Source organism: Poecilia formosa, unplaced genomic scaffold (genome assembly GCF_000485575.1).
Source record: "Poecilia formosa unplaced genomic scaffold, Poecilia_formosa-5.1.2 Scaffold667, whole genome shotgun sequence".
NCBI lineage: Eukaryota > Metazoa > Chordata > Actinopteri > Cyprinodontiformes > Poeciliidae > Poecilia > Poecilia formosa.
In genome coordinates, this window is record NW_006800606.1 from 176,304 (window position 1) to 188,737 (window position 12,434).

The 12,434-nt window shown below is 53.1% G+C and overlaps 1 protein-coding gene and 1 long non-coding RNA gene across 3 annotated transcripts; one reads left to right on the forward strand and one right to left on the reverse strand.

Moving 5' to 3' along the window:
- Positions 1-1,958: 1,958 nt before the first annotated feature.
- hcfc1b (host cell factor C1b) lies at positions 1,959-11,932 on the reverse strand. 2 transcript variants are annotated; one of them, XM_007542232.2, is made up of 29 exons: positions 11,316-11,932; positions 10,337-10,485; positions 10,097-10,257; positions 9,824-10,026; positions 9,606-9,690; positions 9,253-9,359; positions 9,002-9,181; positions 8,579-8,809; positions 8,433-8,515; positions 8,247-8,357; positions 7,932-8,159; positions 7,737-7,850; positions 7,473-7,623; positions 7,293-7,402; positions 7,098-7,218; positions 6,900-7,027; positions 6,679-6,829; positions 6,500-6,594; positions 5,393-5,476; positions 5,251-5,317; positions 5,027-5,157; positions 4,720-4,860; positions 4,489-4,648; positions 4,302-4,418; positions 4,032-4,225; positions 3,469-3,591; positions 3,216-3,401; positions 2,856-3,150; positions 1,959-2,778 (listed from the first exon to the last, which is right to left on the reverse strand). In XM_007542232.2, the coding sequence occupies exons 1-29, from the start codon at positions 11,494-11,496 to the stop codon at positions 2,720-2,722; spliced, it is 4,146 nt and encodes a 1,381-aa protein (XP_007542294.1). In that variant the 5' UTR covers positions 11,497-11,932; the 3' UTR covers positions 1,959-2,719. The 2 variants fall into 2 exon arrangements, with proteins under 2 accessions (XP_007542294.1, XP_016521632.1); XM_016666146.1 differs by having other exon boundaries at positions 3,216-3,407.
- Positions 6,950-9,617, forward strand: LOC107834571 (uncharacterized). Its single transcript, XR_001660366.1, has 3 exons — positions 6,950-6,960; positions 9,478-9,484; positions 9,535-9,617. It is a non-coding gene; the product is annotated as an uncharacterized LOC107834571 (long non-coding RNA).
- Positions 11,933-12,434: the final 502 nt, after the last annotated feature.

The following is a 12,434-nucleotide window of genomic DNA, read 5'->3' on the forward strand; positions in this document are numbered from 1 at the left end:
GCAGAGGTATGGGTCCACTCACATAACCTCAAGCCCCCATTACCCGCAATCTAATGGAGCTGCAGAAAGGGCTGTTCAGACTGCCAAGTACATCCCGCCAGACCCCTGCTTAGCCCTTATGAGTTACCACTCCACACCAGTAGCAGCAACAGGTTCCAGTCCAGCGCAACTTATGACTGGCCGACAGATCCGCACCACTGTTCCTGTCCTGGAAAAAACATTGATGCCAAGCGCCGTCAACCCAGACCTAGTCTACGTAAAGGATGCCAAAGCTAAAGATTCTTACAGATTCTTCTACAACCGCAGATATTCAGCTCGCCCTCTTCCTGAACTTCTCGCTGGTCAAAATATGAGAGTGAAACTTGAAGGGGAAAAAGGGTGGACGACGCCTGCCAAAGTCATCAGCAAGTCCAAGGAGCCAAGATCCTACCTCGTAGAAATGGCCAAGGGGAGCGTGACCCGTTGCAACAGACGTCACCTTCAGGAGATCCCTGGGACGGATGCTTCTGAAGCACATCATATGGTTGAGTCTGCAGTGCCAGAGCAAGACTGTATAGGTGGCCATTCCATCTGAAGCACCATCAAATCAGCCAGTAGCGAGCCCTTCCTCAGGACCTTCCTTCCCACCATTTACTCCTGTGAGAACAACTTCCAGGGGACGTGAAATAAAACTGCCTCTGAGATTCAGAGACTGATGAGATTCAAAAGGGCATAATAATCCCTATCAGGACTGAGGGCAGTCTACCCCTGTGATGTCCTGTATTGTTCTGTATCGATTTGATAACCGCTAAAAAAAAAATGTAGGGAAGTTGTTCTGAAAACATCCAAGTTTAATGTCTGAAAGAAGCCTTTGTTGAAAAGAGATGTGACAGCTAAAGATTAAATTAAATGGAGTAATTCATTAAATTAGAAATGTAGGATTTAAGTATCATTTAAGATATTAAACTAATTTCCTGATGTTTTGGATATTGCAATGTTTAACTTTAAAAGAGGGGAGATGTTGTGAGATTAGTTTCTATTGGTTTCCTGACCATTGGGGGGAGCACTAGGAGGATATACCGGAAAAACGAGTTCGTATAAGAAGCTGTTCATGTTGTTACCTCGTGTTCTAGCTAAATAAAGAAGTTCGGCTTTCCAACCGACGATTGCTTCTCCTGTCTTTCCTCACATCGTGACAGACACTCACAAGAATGGAAATATCTGGAGGAAACTTGTAGGTATCTGGGGATGTTGGAGAAGGTAATATCGCTGATACCAAGACATCCGTCTTCATTTCGTTAGCTCTGTTAGCTTAGCTTCCACGCGTTGTTTCCAAGCAGGAAAATAGTGGAAAGAAAGTCCGTTTTCCATGTTTTTACCGTTTCAGTCGTGTGATCGGACATTACATTCAATAACGCAGCAAGTTCGTGCCATAGCTAAATCATTTTAAGTAACTTGGATTAAAAAAATCTGCGACACTGTTGTTTTTGTCAGTTATGTTTAACAGAGAGGACCCCAAAGATGGCGCTGGTGTCCCTCCGTCTACGGCAGTGACGTCACGTTCCAAAGCTCTATAGATCGATTAGTAAACTTCTGTACTGCTTTTAAAATGGCTCAGCTGAAATACTGGACAGAGGTGTGACAAGAAACAACTCAAAAGCAATTTATATAGAGTTTCAGAAGACCCAGCTTTTATCTTAGTAGTTCACTTCCTGTCATCAGCCAGGCTTAGCTAAATATTTAGCTAATAGTAGCCATATCAGCTAAGCTAAATATTAGCAAATAAACAACCATTTCTTACTAAATAGTGACATTTATTAAAAATTGGAATACAACTGAAAAAAAGAATTTACTAGAATGTTCTGGTAGTATCTGGACCTCCCAGTGACTGAAATATGATCCTGCTGATTGCTGCACCTGTCCAACACAGGCCACGCCCATCTACAGGTGCCAGCAGAAATCTGACTTCACACAGCCAATAAAAATGCTCTAAAAATCTTTATTGTTCCAGAGAATATTAAACATCAGCACGAGCGACCAATCAGAGCCCTCCGTCAACAGAAAGAAAACCGAAAACTTGTCTTATTAAAGCTTAAGAATTTTTTTTTACACCAGGCCCCGCCCACATTCGAGACTCCGCCCACTTTAGGGCTTCTCAGTCATCTCAGGCTCCACCCACTAAACACCAGAACTCAGAAAAACCAAAGTTCTGACCCAGGGGACGTCACCTGAACACACCTGTTGTCTTTAAGCTCCGCCTGCATCGGGTCAGGAGTTCGACAGTTCAGAACTGAACGGATCCAAATGAGCAAACAGTCCAACATTCAAGAAAATTCTGGTTCTGGTGTTTTCATGGTTTAAAATCAGGAACAGAAACCGACTGGGAGGGAGCCAGTTCTGACTCTTCACATTGTGTTGGGTTGGTTCTGAAGGAGAACAGAGTTTGGACCAGAACCTCACAGTATGATGGAGGAGCTCCAGAACCTTCAGAACCATCAGCCCATCTGATTGGATGCTGATGTAACTGGACCCGAATAGAAATGAGTTGGAGGAGTTTCAGAACCTCCGGAGCAGCTGCCTGTCGGGTTTGGACCTTCGACACCATCCGCTGTTGGTATCAGCTGATTGATGAAAGCAGAACCAAGGTCCGGTATCAGTGAGCTCCGGTTCCGGCGGAGCATGTTGAGTTGTTGGCAACCATCTTTGTGTCAGGTGGGATTCTGGGATGCGGCGCCAGTTTTTACATTCCCTGAGAAGCTCCACTTCTCTTTGGCGCCGGCTTGGAGTCTTTACCGGTTTCTATGGAAACAGAAAACAGACATCAGCAGCGTTGTCACAGTGGGGCAGAACTCCTCTGGTCCGGTTCTGGTTCTGACCTTGCAGCCATCGGACCTGCGTGGCCGGCCCGTAGCCTTTCTGGTTGCGGGCGGCGATGCGGAAGATGACGGCGGGCTTGGTGGTGTAGTCGATGTGCGCGTTGGCCAGGGTGGAGGCCTGAACCAGGCAGCACGGATCAGAACCACAGTACACCCTCATGAAGGCCAGCTGGGCCGGGCCAGAACCAGGCGGCTTGGCCTGGCTGGACTGGATGGCCAGGTACACCGAGTACTCTGTGATGCTCCCCGCGGTGACGGCGGGCGGCTCCCAGGTGAGCTGGGCCCCGCCCAGGTTCTGGAGGGACAGAAATGCATATGGGGTCCAGGACACGAGTTTCCATGGTAACGGCAGGAACTCACCTTGCTTATCTTGATGGCGCACGGCGCTCCAGGGAACCCGGGGAGGCACGTCTTGAACGCCGCCACCTCGGAGAAGGCGCCGCGGCCGCAGATGTTGATCCCCGCCACCCGGAACTTGTAGGCGGTTCCCGGCTGAAGCTCCACCCTCCTCATCTGGCTGTAGTCCGGCGCCGCCCCGCAGTCATCCTGCAGGTACACAACACCCGTCAGCACGACCACGACGACTCCATCAGTCCCCCCGGCCGGTACGTACCTCCAGCGCATCGTCGTCGTAGGGAACGTAGTAGTGAGTCACAACGGCGTTGGTGACCTTCATGATGCTGACGTCAAACCAAGGGTTCTCCTTCGGCGCCGACTTCACACGAATGGTCTGTTCCTGCAACACAACGATGCTTCAGTGTTTGTCGCGTGCCGTTAGCATGTTTGGAAAAATGAACGGGATGTTAATGAAAGGATGGCGTGTTCCTGGTACGTCGGCCAGCCTTTGGCGACTGCCGGGTCGTTGGCATGCTGCTACTGTTCTGAGCAGGCGGTTAGAATCTCACTGTGCTGTTAACATGTTGTATGTATATTCCTAGCATGCTAGATGGTCATTGTCAGCGTGTTCAGGGTGAGTTGATGGCATCTCGTCTGTATTCTTGGCATGTTGATGGAGTGGATTACGGTTAGTTATAGTCGGTGATTCTGCCATGTTAGCATGCTGTCAGAATGTTGCTAGCATGATCTTAGCATCTTTATACTATTGTTTTTATTCTTTTCTTATGTGGGTCTTTGGTTCTGCTGTCTACCGGTACCGATGCGTCCTTGTTGTCTTACAGGAGGCGGCTCTCTGATGCCGTTGATGGTTTCCGTCGCCATAGCGACAGCCATGCTCTTGGTCTCCGTCACCAAAGGGGTGGGGCTGAATGTGCTGGCCAGCCGGGCGACGGCGCTGATGACGGCGGCGGCGGGCTGGGAGGCGTGGCTCTCTGCGGTCGGGTCGTTCAGGCTGTCAGCCGGGGCGAGCCCCTCTGTAACAGAACCAGAACCAGGCTGAGTGAGTCCAGGTTCCCCAGCCGACACAGAGAGAACTGTGCCTGACTCTACCTGTGGGCACCCTGCTGTGTTCTGGTTCTGGTTCCTGCTGCTGTTGGACCAGCGCCGCCAGCTCCTGTGGTGTCAGAACGATACGGACGGCCTGGTCGCCTGATTGGCCGGCCTCACCTGCAGACACACCGACATCTTTAGAGACAGCGGCGAACGCGGAGACGTCTCTGTCCTCTCACTGTCTCACCGATGCTCCTGGCTGCTCCCTCAGTCGCCAAGGCAACAGCCATCTGGTCTGGGACCCGTCCCGTCGTCAGTGTGAAGGTCATTGTCCTGGAGATCTCCTCACCTCCGTCCCCCTCTGATGACATCAGCTGCTGAGGAAGACCTCCGTCTGAAGACGCCATCTGGGTCGGGAGCGGAGCCAAACTTAGCATGTGCACATGCCGGAGTTACCTGACGCTGCACCAGCATTCACCTGAACCTGCAGCGCCGACACTCCTGATGACATCATGCCGTCTGATTGGCTGTCTGTCATTGCTGGCTCCTCCTCTTCTCCTGTTGCCATGGCGAGGGTTTCAGACTCCACCCTTTCAGCACCAACCAATGAGGAGAGATCCTGCAGAGAGGACCAGACATCAGAACCGGGCCAGAACCTGCTGGGTAGTCCAGTCGGTATCCAGTGAGCTTGCCAGGCTCCGCCCCCCGCAGGAACCTGGGCAGGTGTGTCTCCAGGTGATGCTCCAAGTCTGTCCTAACTAAACAAGAACGGGTGACAGACGTACCGGGACAGACGGACCCGGTGTGGGCGTGGCATGCGTTACTGTGGTAACCGCTGCACTCTGACTGACGGCAGCATCAGATGAGGAGGCGGAGTCTGTGGCGTCTCCATGGAGACCATCTCCACTCTGGTGAGCTGCACAGCAAAGGGACAGGAAGTGATGTCACAACCACACCCCAAAAAAAAAAAAAAAGTCCAAAAGTACCAGAACCAGGCGAGAGCAGCTACCTGTAGCGGTGGTGGCGGTGTTGGTGGTTCCGGTCTCATGAGTCTCACATGGGGGGTTGGAGCACACCTGTCAGAACAAACAGGTCATTACCTCACCTGGACCAATCACAGATTAGCAGGAACCTGACAGGTGCTGCCTCACCTGCTGGACGCCGCCGGCTCCAGCGGTGGTGGCGGTGTTGGTGGTTCCGGTCTCGTGCGTCTCACAGGGGGGGTTGGAGCATACCTGCCAACACAAACTTCATTTTTGGGGTTTCCATGGCAACGCATGGAGAAACCTCTTGTTCTCTGCATCACAAAGCCTTCAGAATTTAACACGGCCACAGCGCTCCCCAAAACGTGACGTGCAATCGGACTCGGTGTGGGCGTGGCATGCGTTACTGTGGTAACCGGTGTGGTCAGAGGGCCCAGGGCAGTAGTGGCTACGGTCCAGTAGCTCACCGCCACCAGGGTGAATGGCTGAATGTAGGGTGAAGCTTCAAAGTCCTCTGGACAGTGCATTTTCAAGCTAGTAAATCAATGTGCTAACATTAGCATTTTAACTCATTTTAGATATAATAGCAAAGTTTAACATAGTGAACGCAGAAAGCCATTGGTAGTGTTAGCCCACACTGATGCTTCAATTTAAAGTAAACATAGCATTTTAGCTAATTGTAGTTTATACACTGCCATTAGCATGGAGAACATTATTGCAGATCAACATGCTATTGACTGTATTTTAGCTAAACTTAATCTTTTTAGCCAAATTTACCACATAAACTGCTGTTAGTCAACATGATAGTTATAGCATTATTATCAGCTAATTTTGATTTATAAGCTAGACATAACATACTCATGGAGCAACTGGATGCAATTGAAAGCCCACGTTACTGAAAGCATTTTAGCTAAACTTAGCATTTCATGACATGCTAAGCTGCCAAGTTTCACACTCAAACTTGAGGCCTGCAGAACTTAACTCAGCATCAGGATTCATCAGATTCAGGTCCGACCGATACGCACACTTTGACAGGCCTTATTTAAAGTTCTTCAGAAATTATCTAGTTACTGTTCAACTTCATCTATTGGAATTGTGGCACCTCTGGTTTTCCATACCTCCGTGCTGGAAGGTATGAAATGTCTCAGTTCAGTTAGGAAGGAAACATGGACGCCTGACCAGCTTCTACAGATCATCTCACCTGCAGCTGCTGGGTCGTACTAAACGGGTCATTATCACACCTGGACCAATCACAGATTGATCGTGCCGTCTCACCTGTTGGACTCCGCCAGCTCCAGCAGTGGTGAAGGTATTGGTGGTTCCGGTCTCATGGGTCTCACAGGGGGGGTTGGAGCAGACCAGAGTCACCGCTGCATGGTTAGAGACCAGAAGCAGCTGATCAGCGTTGTGACACGGCTACCTGAGCTCTACAGGTGTTCAGGTGCAGCAGCTACCTGTGGCAGCGTCTCCCCCGGCGTTAGTGGTGGTAGTGGTACCTGTGGTGCTGCCAGGTTCCTCTGAGGTCGGGGAGGCCATGAAGGAGACCGGCAGGTCCTGGACCAGCGGCTGCGGCTCAGCGCCGCTGGGCGTCGTGATCAGTGTCACCTGCAGACAGGAAGCAGTAGGATCGTCGGAGCGGGACGGGGCTAAATGAGTCCAACCCTGCAGCAGTTACCTGTCTGGGTCCGGAGGCGGTTGCTGTGGCAACCTGGCTGGCCAATGAGGCGGTGGGTGTGGTCAGCGAGGTTCCCCCCAACAAGGCGGCAGAGACGCTTCCTGTTCCCGTCCCCAGGCTGGAGACGTCTGCAGACAGGAAACAGTCACATGACCTGCGCTGGCACCTTGTTAGCGACGCCTCACCTGCACCGCTTACCTGTGGTTCCCTTGACAACTAGCTTGGTGCCAGTGGCGGCCGGAGACACCAGCCTGATTCCGCTCATCGGGACAGTTCTGAGGATGGTACCAGGCACCCCGGGGGCTCCTTTCAGCACCACCTGAGCACACAGAGGGGTGAACACCTGGCAGGGCCTCACCTGTACGCCGCCGTGACCTCAGAATGCTGTCTCACCTGTGTGACCCCCTGCTGGCCTGCAGACATCCTGGGGACGGCGTTGATCAACTTCTCTGTTCCTGGAGTTCCCAACTTGGAGCTCAGGATGGTGATTGGACTGTTCCCACCTGCAGGGGGCGGAGCCTGCGTTAGTAGCCAGTCCCACTCGGCGCGGCGGCTCAGATGAGCGCGGCGTACCTGCTGCTCCCTGCAGAGCCGACAGCGGAATGGTCTTGATGATGGCGGGCTTATTGGAGCCAGCCTGCGCCGTGCTGATGATGGCGGTCTGCTTCCCGTCCGCGGTGCTCACCAGCTTCAGGATGGTTCCCGCAGGAAGCGCGCCCTTCGTCTGACAGGAAGCGGCGGAGTTAAACTCGATCTAATCGCTGGACTCGACACTAGCGCCCAGAGGTTCAGAACCACAGGTCCAGTCTGTGCTGAGGACTGATCTCTGGTTGTTACCTGGAGGATCTGAGTGACTGGGCTGCTCCCAGCCTGACCAGTAACCACTCCGCTCTGGACCGGTCGGGTCTGGACCACAGACACCATCTTCCCCAGGTTGCCAAGGTTACCAATCTGAAAGAGAAGCAGATGTTTCCAAGCGAGCCATACAGCTGATATTATGTTAAACGGCTTGCCATAGATGACATCACTCACCAAAGCCCCGCCTCCTCCCAGGCTAATGGGGCTGTTGACGATGGTGATGGTCTTAGTGACTCCGCCCACCACAGTGGTGACCACCTGTGGTTGCTGGGAGACCATCACTGAGCCGGACTTATGCACGGTGATGATTGGCCGGCTCTGCGCCGTGGAGGCGGGGACTACCGAAGCAACGCCCACCTGAGCGGCGGCCGTCTTCAGCAGACGTGTGGCCGGGTTTTTGACCTGGAACAGCAATGATGATGTCATCACCCAGCGCCTCCAGCAGCTTCTTTAACTTCCTCCAATCGTGACGTCACCATGGCAACTCACAGTCTTCACGCCGCCGAGGACGGCCGCCGAGGACGGAGGGATCTTCTGTGTCACTGCCGCCGCTGCCGCCAGGGCCGCCATGCCGCTCATCTGGGGGCTGCTGCCGATTGGCTGAGAAGTAGACAGGAGGGTTACCGTGGAAACGGATCCGTTTCCGACGGCCGAGGAGACACAGACCGTCCTTACCGTCTGACCAGGCGACGACAGGCGAACACCTGCAGGAAGCGTCGCCATGGCTGCACCGGGCGCTGTCACCATCTTCAGGACTGCTGCAGAAACATAACAGGTGAGAAAGAGTCACACCACACACCCACCTGTCCAGGTAAACCTACCTGCAGCTGATGGGCTTCCAGGCGGCGTGGCGCCGTGAGCGGCGGCGGGCGGCTGGACAGCGTGCCCGGCTGATGCTGCGGCAGCGGGCGTGGAGCCAGGTGTGGCCGGGATGTCGTACCTCTGCAGCTGCAGCAGGTAGGTGTCGGCGGTCTTGGACGGCCCCCAGCTCACCTCCAGGGATGAGGTGTTGGCCCGGACCAGCTGGACCCGGGACGGCGCCATGGGACACTCTGAGGGACACGGACAGGTGAGACAGACAGGTGGATTCAGCTGGTTCCTTTGGGTTTACGTCTGAAAACGCAGCAGATGATCTACTGGCTAGAATAGCATCACATGATGACATCATCATTCTCTATCCAATAGAAACCGCTCCCTCTGCACCATCACAACAGGGGACGGTACCTGCAGGACGGCGTCCTCACCTGTCTCCAGGTACCACAGGTCTTTGCAGCACACCTGGTTGTTCCAGGCCTTGCGGTATCCGTCGCGGCCGCTCCAGATGTAGAGGCGGGAGTTGATGGCGACGCTGCAGTGGCCGGCCCGCGCTCTGGGAAGGTTCTCCTCATCGCCGTCCATCAGAACCGTCTCCCAGCACATCGTCTCTACATGCACACAGGTGAGCGCTAGGCGGGGCTTGAGGAGAGTGTGTTCAGGTGTGTGTGTGTGTGTTTACCCAGGTTGAGGCAGGCCAGGTTGTTGGTGCACTTCCACTCCTTCTCATGGGTTCCCATCTTGACGTCGTCCTCAATGAGAGGGACCCATCCTCCAAACACGTACATCCTGACACACACACACACACGTTCGTCATGCTGTCTTTGTGGGGATTTTTCATCGACTTCCACTCATTTCTGCAGCCGAACCAAAACGCAGTTCAACCCCCCAGTCCTGAACCACACAGCAGTGATGTGGGTCTTTGGGCCCCACAAGGAGCAGATACATGGAACACACACCTGAGACACGCCCGGTTCTGGCCTAGTGTGTGTGCAGTGGTTCAGGCCCGGTTCTGGCCCGGTGTGTGTGCAGTACTTGTGGTTGATGACGGTGGCAGAGTGCAGGCTGCGGGGGAGGGGCGGCGTCCCACTGAGAGATGGTTGGCTCCACACCAGAGAGTCTGTGACATCATCAGGACAAGAACCAATCAGGAGATGGGCTTACAGACAAACAGGAAGCTGCACACATCTGAAACATCTGGAACCAGGTCAGAGTTCTGGACCAACCTGGACCCGGACTCTGTGGCGCCTCACCTATGTCCAGGACCCACAGGTCTCCCAGCCGGCAGCCGTTCATCCCGCCATAGATGATCAGCCGGCTGACTCCGCCCCTGCTCGCCATCACCGCCGTGTGACTCTCCCTGGGTGGCGGTGCCGGCCCCGAAGTGGGCGGGATCTCCCAGCTGACCACTGTGGAACCGGGTCGCAGCTCCAGGCAGTACAGGTCGTTCAGGTACCTGAGGGATGGGGCCACAGTCAGGTTCAGAGGGCAGAAGGTCAGGTGAGGGGTGGGGTGGCAGTTCCTACCTGGGAATGTTGTTCTTAGGATCCTCGCTGTCATTGGCCAGGCCGCCAAACAGGAAGCAGCGGGAACCAGTCAGAGAGAAGCTGTGTCCGAGGCGCGGGCAAGGGGGCGGGCCTTTCTTCGGTGGTTTGGCCTTCAGACGTTTCCACTCCCAGCGGCTGGCCTGCAGGAGCGTCACAGTCCGGTCAGCCCCGCCTCCGGCAGGCAGCGCCGTTAGCCCCGCCTCTGGTGACATCACTCACCTGCAGCTCATACAGCTCGTTACTGTACTTGCCATACTCCACCATCCCTCCGAACACCAGCAGCCGCGTCCCGTCGCACACGAAGCCGTAGGCGGCGCAGCCAGGAGGGATGTCGCCACGCACCGCCGGGATGAACCATTGGTTGGTGGCTGGGGGGCGGGGCTTCTGGTTAGTCACAGGATCTACATCACACAGTAATATAATACCAAGAGACCTGGCAACACACCAGGTGTTCAGAGGTTCTACAAAGGGAGGGTTCTGCTGCCTGGGACTGACCCGGTTCTGTTTCACAAGCTGTACTGGTTTTGTGCACTAGTTCTGTATTGGTTCTATACTGTGGTCCTACTGAATGAGAACTCATTACATTTATATTTCCTTTGTTGTTCATTCATTGATCTCCATCCCCCTCCTGCTGCTCAGGCCCTGGGCGGGGGTTGGGTCAGCTCGGTCAGTAGGGGGGTTCAAGGGGAGGTTCTTTTGTTCTCTGGTTTCAATCTGTATTTTCTGGACCTGGTTCTGTTCATCATCCCTAAATAAAAACAGTCATAATAGCCGCTCTTTGTTTGGGCTTTTTTTGGTTATTTTCACCTCCTCGGTGTGGGCGGGGTGATGTGACGTCACCAGTGTTTTCAGTAAAAAGGCGCCATTTTTCACCGTGTGTCTGAGCGGTTGGTAGGAGCTACAGGCTAACTGCTACATGCTAACGCTGAAGCTCCAGGGAGAGCGGAGCCCCGCAGCCAGAGTGACCGGGAACCAGGGAGCTCCGGTCCACAAGCACCGACTGCCTGATAAGGCGAAAACGTCGCGGGTTAAACCCCAGGACCCGCCCATACTCCCCTCTTTAAAACCCGCGGTGCGTTCATTTCCTTGGCTAAGAGCCCACACCCGACTTATTCCCCGGTTTAGAGCCCAGAACCCGACCTACTCCACAGTTTACACCCCGAACCCGTTACTAAGCCCGGCTCCCGTTCGGACCCACCTGTGTTATAGACGTGGAGCTCGTCCACGATTCCCTCGTTTCCCCCTCCGAACACAACCATCAGCTCCTTGATGGAAACGGCCCGGTGTCCGTGCCTGGGTCGCGGAACCGGGCCGGTCCAGCCCAGGACCCGCTTCCAACGGGGCTGCAGCACAGCGGGGGTCTCAGTGAGGGTCTCCATGGACTCACCTTCGGTCTGATACAGATTCAGCCGAACTTTTATGGTTTTACCATTTGCTTCTTTTGGACCGGCTGGTTCTGATCCAACCGGCTCCTCAACAAGGTCCTCAGAGCGGCCAGAACCACTCACGGTTCCCCGCTTCTGCAGGCCGCGTTGTCCTGGAGCTCTGCTAACAACAGCTAGCAGCTAACGCTATTCTTCTTCTCCTTCGAGGTTTACAGTTCATGGCGTCTTAGTGCCCCCTGCTGGCTGGCTCATCAAGAGAATGCAGAGTGTGTGCAAAGCAGTAATCAGAGCAAAAGGTGGCTACTTTGAAGAAACTAGAATATAAGACATATTTTCAGTTGTTTCACACATTTTTGTTAAGTATATAATTCCACATGTGTTAATTCTTAGTTTTGATGCCTTCAGTGTGAATCTACAATTTTCATGTTAATGTAAATGAAGAAAACTCTTTGAAAAGGTGTGTCCAAACTTTTTGTCTGTGTGTGTATGTATATAAAGTTTGTCAGTTTGTTTGTCAAAGATGTCCCAGTTTGCCCAGTATGACTGCTAATGTGTTTAAGGCTGTAAGTGTTTGTCTTTACTTGATCTGGATGGCGTTAAATCGGTCTACGATAGTAAAGAACTAGATTAGGGCTGGGGGATATGAGGAAAGTTTAATATCCTGATATATTTTTTTGCGATATCACGATACATACATATATATACATATGTATGTGTGTGTGTATATATATCACGATATTCTTAAATGAGCTCCAATGTTATTTTAAACTAGACTCACTGCAGCTTGATGTCACCCACGCAAGTTCCCGCCCCCATTTCCCTGCTAGACTTAAATGTAAGCTCATATAAAAAGTGATGCAGTGTTTTGCTATGAACTGTCTACACTGTGACTAGATAACAAGGTGAGAAATAAGTTTTAACTAAGAAAAAAA